Genomic DNA, 24,174 nt, shown 5'->3' with positions numbered 1-24,174 from the left:
GCGATATTTGGTATTTCCTTGCAGTAAAGCTGTTAAAATGCAAGTAACATATTAGAGGTTAGACACTATTTTAAAAGCTTGGATTTTTATTATTTGATTGCAGAAAAATTGATACATTTGCTAGATATAAGTATAAAAAGGAGGGGCTGGATTTATCTTCCTTAATTCTAAGATTGATACTTTAATACCTTTTGAATACGAATTATAAAAAATTAATAGTATATATTTCAAAATATGACAATTAATGGAAATTTTTGTTTGTAGCTTGAAGAAGTCATGGAAAAAGAAACTTATAAGACAGCTAAGCTAATTCTTGAAAGGTTTGATCCAGACTCAAAGAAAGCAAAGGTAAAACTGATAACACTATGTTCTCATTACAAATCATACATTGTAATTGGCTACTGTATAATTTAAACATTATTGTAATTGACAGGAGTTTGAGCCGCCATCTGCTGGAGCAGCTGTAACTGCAAAGCCAGGACAAGGTAAATAACTTTGTAGAAACTGCTGCTGCTGTTGGAAAGATCCATATTTATCCAAGTGAGTTTACAAGTGTGTGTTAGTGGTGTGTAAAAAGTTAACTGCTTTTGTATTAATGTATACTTGGTAATTTGACATATTACTTAGGGTAGATAACACTAATTTTATTTTATTTTTGTTTTGTGGGAATATGTTGATAAGTTAGAATATTGAATAAGAGATTAAAGTTATAATTGGTTTTAATCTGACAATGTAACTATTTTCACCTATATTTTAAAAGATTTCACCTTGTAAATAATAATCTTTGATATATCTTATTAATATCTTTACATTCATATGATTTTCTTCTGGAGAATGAAGTTTTTTGCCAAGGTTGAAGTTTGTTCTAAAAGAACACATTTATTTGATAAAAAAGTGAAATAACTTAAAAATAAGAAAAAAAAGAAAATTGAATTTCATCTAACAGCAAATTTTTGAAGTTATATTAGGTAACTTAATATAATCATCATCATTACATTAAGTATTATGTAAATTTTCAAGTCATTTTAATTTAATTTATTATTATTGTTTGTATCTTGTACCAAGGCTTACATGTAGAGGTCAGAGGGCAACTCTGTGGAGTTGACTCAGTCTTACTTTTATGTGGGTTACAGGGATTGAACTCAGGTTCCCAGATTTATGGAGTTAAGTACCTTTACCTATTGAGCTACTTCATCAGCCTTCAGAAGTCGTTTAAATGCTTACATAAAATATTTCCTAAAGTAGAAGCTGAAAGATATTTTGAGTTTGCATTAGCTTTTAATTTTTGTATTTTTGCTTTCACTAGAATCTGGTAAGTTTTTAAGATTTTGTGGCCTTGAAGAATATTAAATACGTAGAAAACTGCAATTCTCATCCTTGCAGAGCTGAAGGCTGATTTAAAGTTACAATAGCATTTATAACTTTGAGAAGGTAATCTTTTATAAATATCCACAAGGACCGTGCAGATTAAATGAGGCACATTTTTAGGTTTTCTAATTGATATTGTTGAGTAGGAAGAATTTACTCAGTCTTTACAACTAGGATTTTGTGTTAGAGAAATATTAGCTTGTTCTTTCTTTTTTTCTTTTTCTTTCATTTTTTGATTGTTCTTTTTGTAAAAGTAAAAGTTCATATGCCATTAAAGTAAACTACATATATGTGTTTCTAGTGAAATTCCCATTTCATAATCAGTATACTTTAGAATCATAGAAAAAGTTTTGTTATATGTGAAGCATATTAAATTTTTTTTTTATTTTATGTTTAATCTACATGTATACCTGCATACCAGAAGAGGGCCTCAGATTCCATTACAGATGGTTGTGAGCCATTATATGGTTACTTGGAATTGAACTCAGGACCTCTGGAAGATCAGACAGTGCTCTTAACCCCTGAGCCCTTTCTTCAGTCCCAAGCAATTTTGTGTATATAGTACTACTTCTTAAAAAATACTGAATTCATAGAAGCAAAGTGTAGAATTGTTTCCCAAGATTTAGAGTTGATGAAAGCAATAGGAAGATATTGGTCAAGGAACACAGAGTTTTAGTTATATAGGTGAATAGAATGCCTAGACAGCTAATGTACAGTATAGTGACTATAGTTAGCAATGCTGTGTTGTTTACTTGAAATTTTCAAAGACTGGATTTTATGTATTCTCCACATACAGAAAAACTGCTATGATGGATATGGCTAATTAGCTTGACTGTGGGAATCATTTAATAGTGTGTGAGAAATCTTTTGAATAAGTAATACTGCTGCAAATATGTTTTTTAATATGGTACTTATAGGAAGCTGTGGTTGTTACTTTAAAAAACTTTCTTAGGTATTTTATCATTTAGTTTAAATTATTTTGAGAATTTAAGTGTTACTTAGAAACTTTCTTTCCTTTTCCTTCTTTCTTTTCTTTTCTTTTCTTTTCTTTTCTTTTCTTTTCTTTTCTTTTCTTTTCTTTTCTTTTCTTCTTTTCTTTTCTTTTCTTTTCTTTTCTTTTTTTCTTTTCTTTTCTTTTCTTTTTCCCTTTGGTTTTTCTAGACAGGGTTTCTCTGTGTAGCCCTGGCTGTCCTGGAACTCACTCTGTAGACCAGGCTGGCCTCAGACTCAGAATCTACCTGCCTCTGCCTCCCAAGTGCTGGGATTAAAGGCATGTGACACTAGTACCTGGCACTTAGAAACTTTTAAGAACCAAATAAAATTTTCTTCTGCCACCGAATCATAATTATAGAAAAATTACTGATATTTTCATTTGCTTTGGATACTTGTACTGCTTTTGGGTAGTCTTAACAGGATTCATATTTAACTCTAATATGGTGAGTCACTTGAGAATATTCGTTGAAGGAGCAAGCACAGTGGGTCAGTCAGTGGGAAAGGCACTTGCTGCCAGGCACAGTGACCCGAGTTCCATCCCTAGGGCCCACATGTTGGAAAGAGAGCTGGCTCCTGCAAGCTGTCCTCTGACTGCCAGACATGCACCAGGACATACATGTACAAATTCTTTCACCTCAAATTAATAGACATTAAAATGTACCAAGTACTTAATAGGCAGATACCTTAGTGAATAAAGAGATCAGTGTATCATCTTTTAACCTTAAAAAATTAATAATTGTGTATGTATAGGGGATGCTGTTGTGTGTGCAGCTATGCATGCGTGTGTATGTGTAGTGGGATGATGTTGTGTGTGCAGCTATGCATGCGTGTATATGCACATGCTTGTGGAGGTCAGAAGACACTCATGCTGTCCTGTTCTTCAGGCGCTGTTTACCTTGGGTTCTGAGGCAGGGTCTCTCAACTTCTCCAGCTGGGCTAGGTTGGTGGCTAACAAGCTCCAGAGACCCTGTCTCTGCCTTCCCAGCACCGGAGCTCCATGGCCATGGTTTCATTTGTGGGTTCTTGGGCTTGAACTCAGGTTCGACTACTTGAGCAACACACTACTGAACTATTTTCCCAGTCCTATCCCCTACAAAAATGTTAGAATTTTAAATAAAAAATAGTATTTCTTTTGGGCATATTCTAGGATATCTTAATCTTAGCATATAATTATTAATGTTTTGGATTTTTTCTTATATTTAAAAAGATCAAAATTACGTTATAATTTTATTCTACTTTTTGAGAATTATGCATGCTATGTTGTTTAATCTTATTTAATATCATTTAGTTTCCTATCTTTTTGTTTATTTGAGACAAGGTTTTACTCAGTAGCCCAGACCAGTCTGGAACTTGTCAGCTCTCCTGCCTTACACTCTCAGGTGTGCACCACCTTTCCTAGCTTCCTGTGATTTTTATAGGTGACACAGTCATGTAGAAGTTGATTTTATGTTTATGTTACTTCTGAGTTTCTGTTAAGTTAGTTTGAATTCTTTAGTTTTTGCTGTACTGCATGCTAGCCTTCCCTTTCACCCTCCCTCCCTTCTCTATTAGCTGATTTATGGTTAACAGAAAGTGAAAACAAGTACTGAATACATATATCCCATTCATCTCTGGCCCTTAACAAGACTGCTCTCCAAAGGATCCTGCATTTAAGTGACTTCAGTTTGCTAGCTCTCTTGCAATTGCTGAGCCGTAACTGATGTGTGTAGTAGATATCTTAGTTTTGTATAACTGGGATAATGATGTTTACTGTGCTTAGACTGATTACAAATTTTGAGGATAGTATTGTTTAATTTGCCTTATGTTAAAAGAAATATACTTACTGGATTATTAGTCCATCTTCTGAGATTCTCTTTCACTCTCAAGTATATGTCTTTTTTTTTTTTAAAAACAGTTTTGATTTATAGATGAAAGGCAAAGACAGGGTAGAGTTCCTGTTTGTTCTTGTACTTAGTTTCTCCTATTACCATAACAAGAAGGTATGCTTATAGCCATATGATACATTATTGAGAAGTAAAGGCTTTATTTTACCCTTTTCTGTTCTGTGATACCATTTGAATTTTATACTATGTTTAGTTGTCTTTTCCCTTTAGACTTCTTTTAACTGGAATGTTTTCTGGATATTTCTTTTCTTTTCTTTCTTTTTTTTTTTTGATACCTTGAACGAAAGATCTTTCCCTAATCCTTTTTGGTAAGGAATTTTTATTGAGTGTTTGATCTTTAAAAAACAATTGTTTATTTTGATATGAAGGAATAAGCATAAAAAGTAAAAAAAAGTAGAGATCTGTGTGTATACATATTAAATAGAATTATCTGCTGCTTAGATGCTTGTATTTATCATGAACTAGAAGATGGAAAGATTTTTCTCTCATATTAAGAAGCAATAAAGCTTAGATGGAAATGAAAAATAAAATTTGCCACCATTCAAATTCCTGTAAATTCTCTGTGTTATGTAGAAATATGTGCTTGAGAATGGTGAAAAAATATCTTTCAAGATTTTGATTATACAGGACTAAATTTTTTTAAGAACTAAACTTTTTCATTTTCAAAATCTTGAAATACAGAACTATATTTAATTCTAATGTACTGTCTTAATTGGGGTTGCTATTACTATGATAAAACTCCATAACCAAAGCAAGTTGAGAAGCAAAGTGTTTATTTTTATTTGGCTTACACGTCCATATCATCAAAGTCAGAACAGGAACTCAAACAGGGCCAGAGCCTGGAGGCAGAAGCTGGCGCAGAGGCCATGGAGGTGTGTGTGCTGTTTTATTGGTTTGCCCATTTCTGCTTGCTCAGATTGCTTTCTTTCAGAACTCAAGACCACCAGCCCAGGGGTAGCACCACCCACAATGGGCCGTGCCCTCCTCCATCAGTAACCAATTAGGAAAAAAATGCCCCATAGGTTTGCCCACAGCTTGATCTTATGGAGGCATTTTTCTCAGCTGAGTTTTCCTTTAAAGTGACTTCAGTTTGCATCAAGTAGACATAAAGCTGTCCAGCATATGTACTAATATCTATTTCTTTTTCAACAAATGTTTACTGAATGTCTGTCTGTTGATGGGGATACAATAGTAAACAAAAAGGACAGCCTTCTTGTTCCCCATGCTGTAAAGAGGTAGACAATAAATTGTACTGATAGAGTTAAATAAAGGTTGATAAATAGCAAATGCCTATGGGATGGCAGATTGTAGTTTTATTATGTAGAGTTGCTAGGGAAGGTCTCATTGAGGGTTTATTAAAGACAGGAAAGAAGTGAGGGTATGAGTTATGTAGATACCTGAGGGAAGCTTATCATAGACAGGAACCAGTAAGTACAAAGACAAAGAGAAGAGAACATGCCTAGAATATTCTAGAAAGAGCAAGCCCAGTGGGTCTGGGCTAGACTGAGTGAGCGAGTAAATAGTAGGAGACAGCAAGCGAAATATCAAGGGACCATCTCAGAGAGAGCCTCCTAGAATGTGGATTGTTATAAGACTTTTGTTTTCAATTTTTTTTTATTTTAAATTTTGATTGTTTTAAGGCAAAGGATTAATGTGACCTGACTTTTGCCAATAAGATACTAATATCTGAGAAGTTGATAAGAGCAAAGGAGGAAGAGGAAAATGAATCAGAAAGCTTTTACAGTAACCCAGGGTGGTATTGAAGGTGGTTTGGATTTTAAATAGTAACATTAGAGATGATTTTTTTTAAAAAAACTAAAAATTTAATATAACCCTGTTGTACTTTCTGTGTGATTTGAACATAGAACTTGAAAGGTTTTGTGGTTGATTAGATACAGGGTCAGTGAAGAGGAAAGTGTGACATTAATCCACACATCAAATGAGGTACAAGAAGAACTGAGGAGTGGTCTCTTGTTCTGGAAAGACTCAGTGAAGCAGTATAGGGCAAAACCAGAACAGGGAAGTGGGAATGGTTGGGTGTGAAAAAAGGGGGAGGGAAGGGGGCTCATGGGACTTTCGGGGAGTGGGAGTCTAGAAAAGGGGAAATCATTTGAAATGTAAATAAAAAATATATCAAGTAAAAAAATTAAAAAAAAATATTGAGCTGAATAACTGGAAAGATGGATCTATGTTTTAATGAGATTGTGGAACCGGCAAGAGGGTTGATGGGAGGTGAAGAGCAGGGTTTGATTTTGGATATGTTATTTTGAGATGCCAGTTAGACATCTGACTAGAACATTTAACAAAACAGTTGACCGAGGCATGGTGGTGCACAGCACTAGCATTTGGGAGGTAGAGGCATGGGGATCAGGGTTTTAAGGTCATTTTTGGTTACATAGCAAGTTCAAGGCCATTGTGGGTACATGGGGCCCTCTCTGAGCTATCCAGAGATTGGGTGAGTGGTGGATGGTGGATGGTAGAGAAAACAGTTTGATCTGAATCTGACAAATAGGGATTTTGGATGTTAGAGATACCAGATTTAGATGTAAGATTTAGATGGTATTAACCGTGAGGGTGACACTTGATGATAAAGTACTTGTGTAGCCTTTCTTAAGTCCTAAGTGTGATCTTTACCAACACAGAAAAATCTAATGTTACCAAGAAAACAATCTCAAGACCCCATGAGATTGCCACAGAAGTATAAAGAAAAAGATCAGAGGACTAGACTAAGGGCTACAAGCTTAGATACTCACAGGGTGGTATTAATGTACAAAACCCAGGAGAGTTTGGAGTCCACCCCGACCCTGACTCTAAGTTAGGAGAATGTTTCAACGCAGTGATCATTTGTAATAAATGCTTCTGTCAAGTAAGTTTAGTGTTGAAAACTGACCACTTATTTTAAAGGTCATTCTTGAGGTTCTTGGTAACTTTGAAAAGATTCCAGGCAAAAGGCCTAACCATAAAGGGTTGAAGTGGAGACGCTACAGACAATGGAAAGAGATAATTTCTTTGAGTAAAATACTATAGAAATGTATGGCTGGAGAGATTAGTAAATGACTAAGCATACTGTGTCAAATAAGCAGTAGCATGTTTGTGTGCTAACAGAAATCCTGAGGAGACATTGCAGTGAGTGATGGTGGTAGAGAGAGAAGGCAGTTGAGTACTGTCCCTGAACAGGTGAGAAGGGGTGTGACCTAGTTTATAAATGGAAAGGTTGGCTTCAGATAAGAGTTGGTGACAGTTCCTCTCTAGAAACAAAGTTGATAGAGATGGGGAGTAGGGATTGTATCTGATACTTATTTTGAGGTAAGGTCTCACACTGTAGCCTAGGCTGGTTTTGAACTCAGGGTAATCCTCTGACCCATCCTTTGGAAATAAAGGCCTGGCTTCTTTATATTATTTTATACCCCTAGAGGAGATGTAGCTGGCACTTGAAGAACAGGTATGAAATAATCTTTAGGTGATAGAGAATATAGATTTGAGAAATGTAGGAAGGCCAAGGGACTGTCAAGGATATGTAAAATTAAAATTATCATAAGTTTCAGACTCTTCAATGTATAGATAAAGACATGGGTATAGACAGTTGGTTTAACCAGGGTCGAGGTTCTGACTAATGAATTAGGTAAGCTATTAAAAGGCTGAGGAGCTGAATATATAAGGGAATGCTTTTTCATTTATTTTTATGTGTATGATTGTTTCATCTCCTATGTCTGAATCATGTGATTTCTTGGTATTTGTGGAGGCCAGTAATGGGCATTGGGTCCCTTGGGACTGGATTTAACAGATGGTTGTGACCTGCCACAGGGTTCTGGAAATTAAACTTGATTCTCTGGTCTTAACTGTTGAACCATAGCTCCGGAACCCTCTCCCCTCTTTTTGAGGGGGTAGTGTTGTGGTTTATAGGTAAGTTTCAGCCTCAGGATTGAGTCATGAGAGAAAAGAAGGACATAGGGAGGTGGATAGTGAGAGGAAGGTGGGGCCTGGAGCTCCTGCTCACAGCTGAGACCACAACTTATATTTTTGTTGTTTTTGTGTTTTACAGTTCTCCTTAGAATGGGTTTTACATTTTTAGACAATCTTAAACATTGTAAAAAAGTATATGCTACAGAGATCTTGCATAGTCTGCAAAGCTTGAAATGCTTTGTACCATTTGGTCCTTTCAAATGAAGGTTGCTGGCCTTGACTAATTAATGAATTGTAGATTGCCTTGTGGTTGGAGGAAGTAAGTGGGAAGGTAAGTGGGGCTTACTTACCTTTAAATTTGTTATTCACATGATTTTAAACTAGATTGTAACTGTAGGACTAAATGTATTAGGGAGAATAATCAAATTATCAGGAGATGTCCTTTAAATAACAGTTAACAAAACAGTTTCCATTGTATCCTACCGTGCTAGATCTAAAATTAGTTTTAATATTCCAGAAAAAAATGATTTTAATGGATAGATTACAAGTTCCTGAATAAGTAGGTTTTAGAGCTCATTTGTGTCCCATGGCATTAGAATTCAAAGAGCCATAAATCACTTTTACTCTATAGCAAGGGGAAAGACAGTTCATGTTTGCTGTGTAGAGAGGGGTGTGTGTTTAGGAAGAGAATCTGGAAAAAACTTCGTGAACAAAAAAATTGACATTTTAGTTCTTCATTGTTAATTTTATATCATTATAACTCAATAATGAAACAACTGGTCCTAAAACTTAGTTTTTAACATTTATGTTTTTATGTAGATTTTCAATTTACCCTTGGTTTCTTGGAGGTGACTCAGGTTGATCTCCATCCTGAGTTGTGGCTATTTTGTTAGGGCTGGTTGGCAAATTGGTGCTATCTGTTGATTGTTCTCCACATAGATGTAAGTGTCCTCAGCTAAGGCTAGGATCTCAAACCAAGAGTCCCAGGGACAAGTAGTTTTTGGAGTTTACATACTTGCTTTCTTTTGGGCAAACAGTCACAGGATACAGATCCCAGAGAAAAAGCACATAGACACCCTCCCCTCTGTTTTTGGGGGGGGGCAGATTTAGGGCTTTGTTTGTTTGTTTACTTGTTTTTTTATTTATGAGACTTTATTTTAAAACTGCCACATATATCTTAATATAGATAGCAGAAACATTTTTTGTCTCCATATGTTGTTTAGTTTTCATTTCAAGCACCCTCAGTACCAGGAATCTTGTCTATATTGTATCACTGAGTTTAACCCAGTTGTCTTAGACTCCGTAGTATACTTCGTTAGTTCTATGTTTATGACATCATGTATAGTAGTTTATCATGTTTTTGCTTTCCATAGTGTGCAATCCAGAATATCTTTCATAGTGCTAATCATAGTATCTTAGTCTTAAAGATTACTTTTAGAATGTCGATTGACAAAAGTAAATGGGAATTTCTTTTTCTTTAGAATTTCCAAATTTTGTTTAAATTTTTCAAAATAATTATCAAGTGGGACATTGATCAATTAATTATAAGGTGTAAGTTGTTCAGAGTTGACTTACAAAAACATGAGACTAGAAATAAGACATTAAAATGAGAAAAAGTAAATGTTAAGATAAATATACAAAACGCATGCTTAATTTGAAGTGCCAGAGCAATGGTGGATGAGGAAAGACGACAGTCTCCTAAAGTTAATGTGAGATTTCCAGTGTAGAGAGCAAACGAAAGTTGAGCTGATTTTGTAATTTTAGTTCCAACTTTATAAGGTTTGGGAATGTTGTTATAGGTGTTGGGGAACATTATTTTATTTATCATGCCATGTGAGTTGAGTAATGGGGAGTTAGAAATTTTAAATGGAAATGTAGGAAGAAAATAGATCATTTTCATAGATCTTTATTAAGCTTACACTCTTAGCCCATAACCTTATCATATCTTGAGGGAATAAGGTTTTAGTTCCTACTTAAGTGCTCTTCATTGAAAGGAGTATACTACACACATATAAATAGTTGGTATACTTAGGATCACAGTAGAAGGCAGAAACAAATCACAATAATTTTCTATCAGAACAGGTGTGAGAAAGTACTCTTCAGGTAAAAGGATCATTCCATAGACAGTGCTAGGATGTAAAAATTTGGTGCCTTGAAGGACTGCAAATATGCTTCTTCTCTCTGGGAGTTCATATCATCTTGTTGATTTGAAAGACCTTGTTTGCTTAGTGTCCTCTATACCCTCTGCCTCTGTATCCTCCTCCTCTTCTGTGGTAGTTCCCTGATCCCTAAGGGGAGGGATTTGATGGACAGATTCCAGTTCGAGCTGAATGTTTCAAGGCTCTAGGCTGGCTGTAGGTTTCTGTATTTGTTCCCATTTGCCCAAGAAGCATCAGAGGAAGCTTCTCTGATGATGTCTGAGCAAGGGACTGAGTATAGCAGAATGTTATTAGAAGACATTTTATTGCTTTGCTTTTAGTAGAACAGTAGTATTTGGTTTCTCCCTAGGTCCTTGGGCTATCTAGTCTTAGATTCTTGGTCACCCAGTCAGTGTTGGATGTGGGTTTCATCTTGTAGAGTAGGCCTTAAGTCAAATCAGATATTGGTTGATTATTTCCTTAAGCTTTACCCCACCGTCGTACTACCATCTTGCAGCCTGGACACCATTGTGAATCAAGAGTTTTTTTTTCTTTTTTTTTTCTTTTTTTTTTTTTTTTTTTTTTTTTATTATTCGATATAATTTATTTACATTTCAAATGATTTCCCCTTTTCTAGCCCCCCCACTCCCCGAAAGTCCCGCAAACCCCCTTCTCTTCCCCTGTCCTCCCACCCACCCCTTCCCACTTCCCCGTTCTGGTTTTGCTGAATACTGTTTCACTGAGTCTTTCCAGAACCAGGGGCCACTCCTCCTTTCTTCTTGTACCTCATTTGATGTGTGGATTATGTTTTGGGTATTCCAGTTTTCTAGGTTAATATCCACTTATTAGTGAGTGCATACCATGATTCACCTTTTGAGTCTGGGTTACCTCACTTAGTATGATATTCTCTAGCTCCATCCATTTGCCTAAGAATTTCATGAATTCATTGTTTCTAATGGCTGAATAGTACTCCCTTGTGTAGATATACCACATTTTTTGCATCCACTCTTCTGTTGAGGGATACCTGGGTTCTTTCCAGCATCTGGCAATTACAAATAGGGCTGCTATGAACATAGTAGAACATGTATCCTTATTACATGGTGGGGAGTCTTCTGGGTATATGCCCAGGAGTGGTATAGCAGGATCTTCTGGAAGTAAGGTGCCCAGTTTTCGGAGGAACCGCCAGACTGATTTCCAGAGTGGTTGTACCAATTTGCAACCCCACCAGCAGTGGAGGAGTGTTCCTCTTTCTCCACACCCTCTCCAACACCTGCTGTCTCCTGAATTTTTAATCTTAGCCATTCTGACTGGTGTAAGATGAAATCTTAGGGTTGTTTTGATTTGCATTTCCCTAATGACTAATGAAGTTGAGCATTTTTTAAGATGCTTCTCCGCCATCCGAAGTTCTTCAGGTGAGAATTCTTTGTTTAACTCTGTACCCCATTTTTTAATAGGGTTGTTTGGTTTTCTGGAGTCTAACTTCTTGAGTTCTTTATATATATTGGATATTAGCCCTCTATCTGATGTAGGATTGGTGAAGATCTTTTCCCAATTTGTTGGTTGCCGATTTGTCCTCTTGATGGTGTCCTTTGCCTTACAGAAACTTTGTAATTTTATGAGGTCCCATTTGTCAATTCTTGCTCTTAGAGCATACGCTATTGGTGTTCTGTTCAGAAACTTTCTCCCTGTACCGATGTCCTCAATGGTCTTCCCCAGTTTTTTTTCTATTAGCTTCAGAGTGTCTGGCTTTATGTGGAGGTCCTTGATCCATTTGGATTTGAGCTTAGTACAAGGAGACAAAGATGGATCAATTCGCATTCTTCTGCATGCTGACCTCCAGTTGAACCAGCACCATTTGTTGAAAAGGCTATCTTTTTTCCATTGGATGTTTTCAGCCTCTTTGTCGAGGATCAAGTGGCCATATGTGTGTGGGTTCATTTCTGGATCTTCAATCCTGTTCCATTGATCCTCCTGCCTGTCACTGTACCAATACCATGCAGTTTTTAACACTATTGCTCTGTAGTATTGCTTGAGGTCAGGGATACTGATTCCCCCAGATTTCCTTTTGTTGCTGAGAATAGTTTTAGCTATCCTGGGTTTTTTGTTGTTCCAGATGAATTTGATAATTGCTCTTTCTAACTCTGTGAAGAATTGAGTTGGGATTTTGATGGGTATTGCATTGAATCTGTATAGTGCTTTAGGCAAAATGGCCATTTTAACTATATTGATTCTGCCGATCCATGAGCATGGGAGGTTTTCCCATTTTTTGAGGTCTTCTTCCATTTCCTTCTTCAGAGTCTTGAAGTTCTTGTCATACAGATCTTTCACATGTTTGGTAAGAGTCACCCCAAGATACTTTATACTGTTTGTGGCTATTGTGAAGGGGGTCATTTCCCTAATTTCTTTCTCAGCCTGCTTATCCTTTGAGTATAGGAAGGCCACTGATTTGCTTGAGTTGACTTTATAACCTGCCACTTTGCTGAAGTTGTTTATCAGCTGTAGGAGCTCTCTAGTGGAGTTCTTTGGGTCACTTAGGTAGACGATCATGTCATCTGCAAATAATGATAGTTTGACTTCTTCCTTTCCAATTTGTATCCCTTTGACCTCCTTATGTTGTCGAATTGCCCGAGCTAGTACCTCAAGTACAATATTGAAAAGATAAGGAGAAAGGGGGCAGCCTTGTCTGGTCCCTGATTTCAGTGGGATTGCTTCAAGTTTCTCTCCATTTAGTTTGATGCTGGCTACCGGTTTGCTGTATATTGCTTTTACTATGTTTAGGTATGGGCCTTGAATTCCTGTTCTCTCCAAGACTTTAAGCATGAAGGGATGCTGAATTTTGTCAAATGCTTTTTCAGCATCCAATGAAATGACCATATGGTTTTGTTCTTTGAGTTTGTTTATGTAGTGGATTGTATTGATGGATTTCCGTATATTGAACCAACCCTGCATTCCCGGGATAAAGCCTACTTGATCATGGTGGATGATCGTTTTGATGTGTTCTTGGATTCGGTTGGCAAGAATTTTATTGAGTATTTTTGCATCGATGTTCATAAGGGAAATTGGTCTGAAGTTCTCTTTCTTTGTTGGATCTTTGTGTGGCTTTGGTATCAGCGTAATTGTGGCTTCGTAGAAGGAATTGGGTAGTGTTCCTTCTGTTTCTATTTTGTGGAATAGTTTGAAGAGTATTGGTGTTAACTCTTCTTTGAAGGTCTGGTAGAATTCTGCACTGAAGCCATCTGGTCCTGTGCTTTTTTTGGTTGGAAGACTTTCTATGACTCCTTCTATTTCTTTAGGCATTATGGGACTGTTTAGATGGTCTAGTTGGTCCTGATTTAATTTTGGTATTTGGTATCTGTCAAGGAAATTGTCCATTTCCTCCAGATTCTCCAGTTGTGTTGAGTATAGGCTCTTGTAGTAGGATCTGATGATTTTTTGGATTTCCTCAGTTTCCGTTGTTATATCTCCCTTTTCATTTCTAAGTTTGTTAATTTGGATACTTTCTCTGTGCCCTTTGGTCATTCTGGCTAAGGGTTTATCTATCTTGTTGATTTTCTCAAAGAACCAGCTCCTGGTATTGTTGATTTTTTGTATGGTTCTCTTTGTTTCTACTTGATTGATTTCGGCCCTGAGTTTGATGATTTCCTGCCTTCTACTCCTCCTGGGCGAAATAGCTTCTTTTTGTTCCAGGGCTTTCAGGTGTGTCATTAAGCTGGTAATGTATGCTCTCTCCATTTTCTTTTTGGAGGCACTCAGGGCTATGAGTTTTCCTCTTAGCACTGCTTTCATTGTGTCCCATAGATTTGGGTATGTTGTGTTTTCATTTTCATTGTGTTCTAAAAAGTCTTTAATTTCTTTCTTTATTTCTTCCTTGACCAAGGTATCATTGAGTAGAGTATTGTTCAGTTTCCACGTGTATGTGGGCTTTCTGTTGTTTCTGTTGCTATTGAAGACCACTTTTACTCCATAGTGATCAGATAGGAGGCATGGGATTAGTTCGATCCTCTTATATTTGTTGAGGTCTGTCTTGTGACCAATTATATGGTCGATTTTGGAGAAGGTACCATGAGGTGCTGAGAAAAAGGTATATTCTTTTGTTTTAGGATAGAATGTTCTATATATATCTGTTAAATCTAATTGGTCCAAAGCTTCAATTAGTTTCATTGTGTCCCTGTTTAGTTTCTGTTTTCCTGATCGGTCCATTGAGGAAAGTGCAGTGTTGAAGTCACCCACAATTATTGTGTTAGGTGCAATGTGTGCTTTTAGTTTTAATAAAGTTTCTTTTACAAAAGAGGGTGCCCTTGCATTTGGGGCATAGATGTTCAGGATTGACAGTTCTTCTTTTTGTATTTTTCCTTTGACCAGCAAGAAGTGTCCCTCAGGGTCTCTTTTGATGACTTTGGGTTGAAAGTCAATTTTATCTGATATTAAAATGGCTACTCCAGCTTGTTTTCTGAGACCATTTGCTTGTAAAATTGTCTTCCAGCCTTTTACTCTAAGGTAGTGTTTGTCTTTGACCCTGAGGTGTGTTTCCTGTAAGCAGCAAAATGTAGGGTCCTGTTTACGTATCCATTCAGTTAGTCTGTGTCTTTTTATTGGGGCATTAAGTCCATTGATGTTAAGAGATATTAAGGAATAGTGATTGTTACTTCCTATCATTTTTGACGTTATTTTTTAAATTTGAATGCTTAACTTCTTTTGGGTTTGATGAAAGGTTACTATCTTGCTTTTTCCAGGGTGAAGTTTCCCTCCTTGTATTGGTGTTGTCCTCCTATTATCCTTTTTAGGGCCGGGTTTGTGAATAGATATTGGGTAAACTTGGTTTTGTCATGAAATATCTTAGTTTCTCCATCTATGGTGATTGAGAGTTTTGCTGGATATAGTAGTTTTGGTTGGCATTTGTGTTCTCTTAGAGTCTGCATGAGATCTGCCCAGGACCTTCTAGCCTTCATAGTCTCAGGTGAAAAGTCTGCTGTGATTCTGATAGGTCTTCCTTTATATGTTACTTGGCCTTTTTCTCTTACTGCCTTTAGTATTCTTTCTTTGTTTAGAACATTTGGTGTTTTGATTATTATGTGACGGGAAGTATTTCTGTTCTGGTCCAGTCTGTTTGGAGTTCTGTAGGCTTCTTGTATATTCATGGGCATCTCTCTCTTTAGGTTAGGGAAGTTTTCTTCCATAATTTTATTGAAGATATTTGCTGGCCCTTTAAGTTGTAAATCTTCACTCTCCTCTATGCCTATAATCCTTAGGTTTGGTCTTCTCATTGTGTCCTGGATTTCCTGGATATTTTGGGTTACAAGCTTTTTGCATTTTGCATTTTCTTTAACTGTTGAGTCCATGGTTTCTATGGAATCTTCAGCATCTGAGATTCTTTCTTCTATCTCTTGTATTCTGTTGTTGATATTTGTATCTCTGTCCCCTGATTTCTTCCCAAGGCTTTCTATCTCCAAAGTTGTCTCCCTTTGAGTTTTCTTAGTTGTTTCTACTTCTGATTTTAGATCCTGGATGGTTTTGCTTAGCTCCTTCACTTGCATGTTTGTGTTTTCCTCTAATTCTTTAAGAGATTTTTGTGTTTTCTCTTTCATGAACTCAGCCTGTTGACCAAAGTTCTCCTGTATTTCTTTAAGAGATTTTTGTGTTTCGTCTTTCATGACCTCAGCCTGTTGAGCAAAGTTCTCCTGTATTTCTTTAAGTGTTTTTTGCATTTCCTCCTTGTTGGCTTTTGTATTCTCCTGGATTTCTTTCAATGATTTTTGTGTTTCCCTTGCAAGGGCTTCTAACTTTTGATCCATTGTCTCCTGAATTTCTTTATGTATGACCTTCATTTGTTCCTGTACCAGCATCATGACCAGTGATTTTAAATCCAAATCTTGTTTTACTGGTGTGATGGGGTATCCAGGACATGTTGGTAGAGGAGAATTGGGTTCAGATGTTGCCATATTGCCTTGATTTCTGTTAGTGACGTTCCTGCGTTTGCCTTTTGCCATCTAGATCTCACTGGTGTTAGTTTATCTTGTCAGTGCTGGACTCACCAGTGCAAGCTGCCCCTTCCCAGTTGGCCTCTGGTGCACAGCTTACCTCCTGCACTGCTTGTAGACAGTGTGCTGCTGCCCAGGCTGTTCAGATCCCAAAGCAGGCACCCGAAGGCTCCCGCTGGGGCCCGCTGGATTCACTGGAGCACCCTGACTTCTCCCAGCTGGCCGCCCGGAAGCCCAGCTAGCCACTTGCAGGACTTGGAGATGTAATGCTGCTTCCCAGACTGATCTGGATCCGGAAGCGGAGAGAGTAGAGCTAAGGGCTTCTGCCTGAGGCCTTGCCCCAGATTGTGTCTGTGGAGCAGATGGAGCCCGTGTGCACTCCCAGGGAGTGCCGATGGTGTATGCTACTGTGACCTCCCCTATGTTCCGCTCACTCCGCTGGGCAGCCGATCTGCCAACCGGGCTGTCGCACACAAGGTTAGCCTGGCCGCCCAGTCCCTGAGTCCAGGCAAAAGCCTGGGAGGCCAAGGTCTGAGCAAAGTTCCCCTATGGCTTTGACTGTTAATTGGGTTTGCCAGGTGACTAGGATGGCGGGCGTGCGCGCCCGCGCTCCCTGAAAGCGCCGGGAGAGTCTGCTTTGCTAACAATCACCTGGGCGGGTTGACTCACAGATGGCCCACCAAGCCGCCCAGTTCTTGGGGTCAGTCCTGTGCCTTTTGGGGCCTGGACCCCCGCTTTGTTAGCCTTAGGCTATGCCTGTTACAGGTCTGCCCGCCTGAGCTCTCTGTCGCCCTGCAGGCAAAATGGCGGCGGCGTGCTCGCAGGCCTGGGCAAAAAACCTCCTGGTTGGGTTGGCACCCCGATGGCCCCCCGACCCGCCCAGGGCCTGGGTGCAGGCCAACGCCCTTCGGGCTCAGACCACCGCGGTGTTGGCCTCGGATTATGTTTGTGTACCTCAGTCTGTCCGATTCCTGGAGTACGGAGCCAAGATGGATGCTCCTCTCCTGACTGGTGGGAGGCCGAGTTCTGAAGTGGCCTCCGTGCAGGAAAGGCGCCGCACAACTGCAGCTGCTTGCTGTCCGGCTGGTCAGCGAAGGTCAGTGGTCGTGGGCGCAGGGCCTAACTGGTCCCTGTGACGCCTTGGTTCCACTGCTGATGGCCCTTCAGCTGGAGCAGCCACTGCTGCCGCTGCTGCCGCCGCCGCCGCCGCCGCCTCCTGAAACCTTTTCTTTTTTTTTTTTTTTTTTTTTTTTATTCAATATAATTTATTTACATTTCAAATGATTTCCCCTTTTCTAGCCCCCGACTCCCCGAAAGTCCCGTAAGTCCCCTTCTCTTCCCCTGTCCTCCCACCCACCCCTTCCCACTTCCCTGTTCTGGTTTTGCCGAATACTGTTTCACTGAGTCTTTCCAGAACCAGGGGCCACTCCTCCCTTCTTCTTGTACCTCATTTGATGTGTGGATTATGTTTTGGGTATTCCAGTTTTCTAGGTTAATAACCACTTATTAGTGAGTGCATACCATGATTCACCTTTTGAGTCTGGGTTACCTCACTTAGTATGATGTTCTCTAGCTCCATCCATTTGCCTAAGAATTTTATGAATTCATTGTTTCTAATGGCTGAATAGTACTCCATTGTGTAGATATACCACATTTTTTGCATCCACTCTTCTGTTGAGGGATACCTGGGTTCTTTCCAGCATCTGGCAATTATAAATAGGGCTGCTATGAACATAGTAGAGCATGTATCCTTATTACATGGTGGGGAATCCTCTGGGTATATGCCCAGGAGTGGTATAGCAGGATCTTCTGGAAGTGAGGTGCCCAGTTTTCGGAGGAACCGCCAGACTGCTTTCCAGAGTGGTTGTACCAATTTGCAACCCCACCAGCAGTGGAGGAGTGTGTGAATCAAGGGTTTGTAAGCTGGGTTGGTATTTACTTTTCTCCTTTGGTAGCCTGTGTTACTACCTATATGTTCCTGTATGTATCAAAGGTGATAGGATGTAGGAGTGAAGGCTCTATGTAGGCACCAGCTAGGACTGTTCATCGCTCAGTGAGTTATGTAGGTACTGTCTTCAGCAATAGGGCCTTGCAATTAGTTTGTAGAGAACAACTTACAGTGTTGGCAACAGCCTGTGTTGTTTGGGGTTTCCCATAGGACCCATTTGGCCAAAAAGCTTCCTGTACTGGAAGCTTCATTTAGTGAAGAGATTCCAGTTAGGGCTTTGTTTCTTCTATTATTTGGCAATCCATTTAGATTGCCTTCATATATTTGTTTATTTTAGGAAGCTTCTACTGTATTAGGTTTCCATACTATTTCCCAAATAGCCCTTCATTTTAGCTATCTCTCCTTGTATTCCCTCCCTTGTCCATTCTTTTTTTTATTTTTTTATTTTTTATTTTTTTTTGCTCCCCCACCGCACTTGATCCTCCTGTTCCAGGTCTTTCATCCATCTATAATTATTTTATTTCCTTTTCCTAGGGGGAAACTTCGGATGGCGGAGAAGCATCTTAAAAAATGCTCAACTTCATTAGTCATTAGGGAAATGCAAATCAAAACAACCCTAAGATTTCATCTTACACCAGTCAGAATGGCTAAGATTAAAAATTCAGGAGACAGCAGGTGTTGGAGAGGGTGCGGAGAAAGAGGAACACTCCTCCACTGCTGGTGGGGTTGCAAATTGGTACAACCACTCTGGAAATCAGTCTGGCGGTTCCTCCGAAAACTGGGCACCTCACTTCCAGAAGATCCTGCTATACCACTCCTGGGCATATACCCAGAGGATTCCCCACCATGTAATAAGGATACATGCTCTACTATGTTCATAGCAGCCCTATTTATAATTGCCAGATGCTGGAAAGAACCCAGGTATCCCTCAACAGAAGAGTGGATACAAAAAATGTGGTATATCTACACAATGGAGTACTATTCAGCCATTAGAAACAATGAATTCATGAAATTCTTAGGCAAATGGATGGAGCTAGAGAACATCATACTAAGTGAGGTAACCCAGACTCAAAAGGTGAATCATGGTATGCACTCACTAATAAGTGGTTATTAACCTAGAAAACTGGAATACCCAAAACATAATCCACACATCAAATGAGATACAAGAAGAAAGCAGGAGTGGTCCCTGGTTCTGGAAAGACTCAGTGAAACAGTATTTGGCAAAACCAGAACGGGGAACTGGGAAGGGGTGGGAGGGAGGACAGGGGAAGAGAAGGGGGCTTACGGGACTTTCGGGGAGTGGGGGGGGGGCTAGAAAGGGGGAAATCATTTGAAATGTAAATAAATTATATCGAATAAAAAAAATTTGCAAAGTAGAGGGCAGGAGGAGTCATCAGTAAATCACCCAAGTTATCTACCAAGACTCTTGAGAGGCATTATAAAAACAGTTCCTGGTAGTCTAGTGCTCTAGACATGCTACCCTTTCTATGGGAAAATCTGCAGGCAACTACATGCTTGCACAGTCTCATCTCCAATTATAAGGAGATAATTCTCTGAATACTTTATAGCTTCCATGAACTGTTCATGTTCATGTTACTATTTAAAATGCCTAGGTCAGTTTCAAAAAATAAAAAGTTACAGTTATTTTCATTATAGAATATTCATCTCACGATTATTAACAGAACACTACAGTTGCAGATTTTACTTTTTGCAGTTAGATTTTTACTAAAGAAACTCAGAAATAACTTGTGAAGTGTTTAATATGTAAATTAATATTTGTATTTTATTATTTTATTTAATTTGAGTGATTGCCTGCATGTTTATCTTGTACCACATGCATGCTTGGTTCTTGAAGAGAGCATCAGATCCCCTGGAACTGGAGTTGCAGAGGGTGCTGGGAACCAAACCCAGGTCCTGTGGCAGAACCATCCCTGCTCTAAATTGCTGTGGGAGAGCCACCTCTCTAGCCTCCCTAATATCTGTACTTCTAAAAAGATATTTAAGGTCTGAAGAGATGACTTAGTAGTGAGAAGCACTTGTTCTTACAGAGAACCTGTGCTCTGTCCCCAGCACCTACATTGTGGCTCACAACCATTTGTAACTCCAGTTACAGGGAAGCTGATGACGATATTAGGCATGCACACAGTGGGCATATATATATGAAGGCAAAACACTTAAATATAAAATATGTTATTTAAAAATATTTTTATTATTGTATGTATATGAGGTGTGTGTGTGAGTGTGTGTGTGTGTAAGTGTGCTGCATGCCTGCCTGGTGTCTGGAGTTGAGGTTACAGACAGTTGTAAGCTACCATATGGGTGCTGGTAACTGAACTTAAGGAATCTGCAAGAGCAGCGAGTATGCTAACTGCTAAGCCATCTCTCCATTCCCTGAAAGAAGTAATCACTGAAGAAATGAGATTGTTTAAGACTGCTTATGTTGTCTTTTTAGTTTTCGTTTTTCTAGTGTTGGGTATTGAATTCAGGGCTCTGCACATTCTTGGCAGAAGTTTCACTACTTATCTATAGCCTCAGCCCTTGATCCTCCCCCTCCCCGCCTGGGTCTTCCCATGTAGCCTAGGCTATATAATAAGGAAGTGAAATATGAGATGCCATTGATTTAGAAAATGCAGCATGCATATGAAATAAACAATAGAGGTAAAAGTTGGAATATAGTCTTGTCATAAAATGTTTTATAATTTTAAACATTCTTTTCCTTTGTTTATTCTAACATAGTAGTTTGATTCTGTTGGTTTAAATTTTGAATTTAAAACAAGTATAGATAGGCATATGCTCACACTTGGTGGCTGCATTTTGTTCACTGATTATTAGTGAAAGTATTAAGCCATCCTTCTGTCAAGAATTTACTCTATGGCTACGGAGGTAGCTCAGTTGGTACAGTGTTTGCCTAGTAGATGTGAAGTTCTAGCCCTGATGCTACATGCCGCTAAGTCCACTACCTAGGAGGTGGAGCATGGGAGATCAGAAGCTGCAGCTCATTCTCAGTTACTTAGGGAGCCTGAGGCCAGCCTGTGATTTATGCACCCTGTCTAAACAACAAAAATTTTTAAAAACCTGTCAGGTAGAATCCACATCCAAAGTGTTTCATGCACTTTTACTGTTTGGCCCATTCAACATATAATTTCTTTAGTTTCAGCCCAGTCATTTAGGCCCAGGATAGTTTAATATGATATGCAGAATTAAAAAGTTACAAAGAGTTTTTTTATATGATATCTAACACTAAGATGTAAGAACTTCATTTATGTCATCTAGTAGGGATCATGAAATATTCAATGTAGCCAGTTAGTAAATGGCTCTGAGAGCCATATGGTCCTTTTTGCAACTTTGCAACTGTTTGAAAGCAGCTATAAACAATGTGTGTGTGTGTGTGTGTGTGAGAGAGAGAGAGAGAGAGAGAGAGAGAGAGAGAAGAGGGAGGAGGAGAAGGAGGAGGAGGAGGAGGAGGAGGAGGGAAGTTGGAGAGAGTGGCAGGCTGTCGTTAACCAAAAAAAAAAAAAAAAACCCTACAAAACCAGGAAGCAACTTAAATTTAGCACATTTGACTAGTCTACCACAGAGAATTTCACAATTTTTAAAACTGAAACCTAAGGTTCAAGTATGACAAAATATTATATATTCAAAATGGAAGTTTTCCTTCTCTGAATGTGGTAGTACAGTTAAGTGTGGCCAAAAGATAATCACAATAGGAAGAAATAGGTAGCAAAATAGTGAAGTCAGGTTTTTAATAGCGTTTTTTAAAAGAATTATTTATTATTTGTATATGAGTACATTGTAACTGTTTTCAGTGGACAGAAGACAAAACCAGAAGAGGTCTTCAGATCCCATTACAGATGGTTGTGAGCCACCGTGTGGTTGCTGGGAATTGAACTCAGGACCTCTGGAAAGCAGTCTTAACCACTGAGCCATCTCTCCAGCCCTTGTAATAGCATTTTATGATACTTGGATTATTTTATTATTCCAGAATATATATGATATATTCCCTTATTAAAATTACTATATTTAGTCTTGAAAGCAAATCTGCTGTTTGAAGTTTCACTAATTCTGATGTTTTCTTTTGTGTGTTGTAGGAAGGCTTATTATAAAAAGATGCGACACATAACTGGGTGGCTATTTTATTATATTGAATTTATTTTTAAAATGTCAGTAGATAGACATCACATTTTGTTGTATAAACATACAGTTGAATTATGTGTTCATAAAATGAGACCTCTACTTTTGGTGATATGTAGAGTTACACTATAAGTGGTTAAATGTAGTGTCTTTTGGTGCCACAAAATTTTAGCTGACATCATTTATGATTGTGGCTAATATAGTATATTGGACACTAAGTCTAAAATATGCTTATTATCCTCAGAGGTTCGTCAGCGAACTGCAGCTCAAAGAAACCTTTCCCCAGCACCAACAAGTACTAATCAGGGTCCTCCTCCACAAGTTCCAGTATCTCCTGGGCCAGCAAAGGACGCTGCAGCTCCTGGGGGACCGCCAGAAAGGACTGTTGCTCCAGCCTTGCCCAGGCGCCTTGGGTCCCCTGCGACTTCAGTTCCTGGAATGGGTAAACAGAGCACTTAATGTTATTTACAGTTTATATTGTTTTCTCTGGTTACCAATAAAATGGGCCATTTTCAGACAGTATGGAAATGGCATTTCATTTGGAAATAGCAGAGCAGTTATCTGATTAAGCAGGAGTTCCATATTCAATTAGCTATAACTCTTTACAGCTGGCACCTTGTGATACCAAAACCTATTTCTTGAGCTCATTTAACTGTTATGGCTTCTTTGTTTAAATGGCAATAAAACTTTGTAGCATTCTGTAGTCTACAGTGTAGCATTATCTTTTTATATTCAATTCTTAGAATGGCTCCAGATTTATATACGGTAGGGATAGAGGGGAACGCTTTAGAAAGTACTTATATTCCTTGCTAATTCCTCATATAGACAGTAAAACATGACAATTACCATATTTCAGGAAATATTCAAGCATTGTGGTGCCTGATATTACTTTTGTAAATAGGAGCTAGTAGATTCTTTTCCTTCTAAGTCATGGAACTGTAGTATTCTAATAGGTTCCTTTAAGTTCTACTAGTAGTATGGTAGGTAGACCTGTAGATTTTATTCAGGGGTATAACAGACTTTGTATTTTTTATGTGTGATTAGGGGCATGGAAATCTACTCACTGCTTTAGCAGTGACAATATTTCATTTATATCTCCATCTCATTATTAAATAACAGTAAGCTCTATTTATGGTATTTAATTCTAGTTCAGGTACTTTAGTATTTCATCACTAATTACTATTATGTAACTAGAGTTTATAATGATTTGAGACTAGATACTATTTTAATCAGGTAGATAATTAAAGGATTTATGTAAATTAAAAGACCTTGTGTTACTTATGGAATATTCTTGCGTGCATTCCTTTAAAACCTCAACTGAGATTATAGAAAACTAGGAAACTATTGATTTACAAATTAAAAGAACTGACTACAAATGAAATACATAAAAATTTTACAGCATTTAAAATGATTTTAATAATACCTCAACATTTTATGTGTAATGATAAAAATAGTCATATATTTTGTGAAATTGAGAAAGTTAAATGGATTAAAAATAATTAATTGGAGATACCCATAAATTGTAAATTAAGTTTCGGTTGTTTAATGTAAGAACTTCAGGTAAGAGTCTTTTTAACTCACATGCAACTTAACTACTTTCATAGTTGTAAGGACTACATTATAGTATAGGGCTGTACAAGCACCTGTAGCTTAAATTTCATATGTATATAAATAAAGCATGTTTTGCCCAAGTTTTTAATTAGCTTCTGTGGAAATACTGTTTATATTGTACATTGCCAAAAAATGTGAAGGAGCTAAATGGTTTATCATTTTATAATTTATCTATTTTACCATATTTATAAGAGAATCAATTTAATTTATATTATCACAGT

General features: G+C 38.1%; 1 protein-coding gene across 5 annotated transcripts in view; it reads left to right on the top strand.

Annotated features, from left to right (window-relative positions):
* Nucleotides 1–24,174, top strand: part of Lnpk (lunapark, ER junction formation factor) — a 77,100-nt gene that overhangs the window by 32,911 nt on the left and 20,015 nt on the right. For all 5 annotated transcript variants that reach the window (XM_052182726.1, XM_052182730.1, XM_052182728.1 and 2 more), the window contains exons 7-9: nt 265–348; nt 434–485; nt 22,587–22,784. In XM_052182726.1, coding sequence (XP_052038686.1) covers nt 265–348; nt 434–485; nt 22,587–22,784 — 334 coding nt within the window. The remainder of the gene's footprint in view (nt 1–264; nt 349–433; nt 486–22,586; nt 22,785–24,174) is intronic.

This window comes from Apodemus sylvaticus, chromosome 5, assembly GCF_947179515.1.
Source record: "Apodemus sylvaticus chromosome 5, mApoSyl1.1, whole genome shotgun sequence".
NCBI classification, from domain to species: Eukaryota; Metazoa; Chordata; class Mammalia; order Rodentia; family Muridae; genus Apodemus; species Apodemus sylvaticus.
The sequence above is the reverse complement of the archived record's forward strand: the minus strand, read 5'-3'. Positions and strand labels throughout refer to the sequence as shown.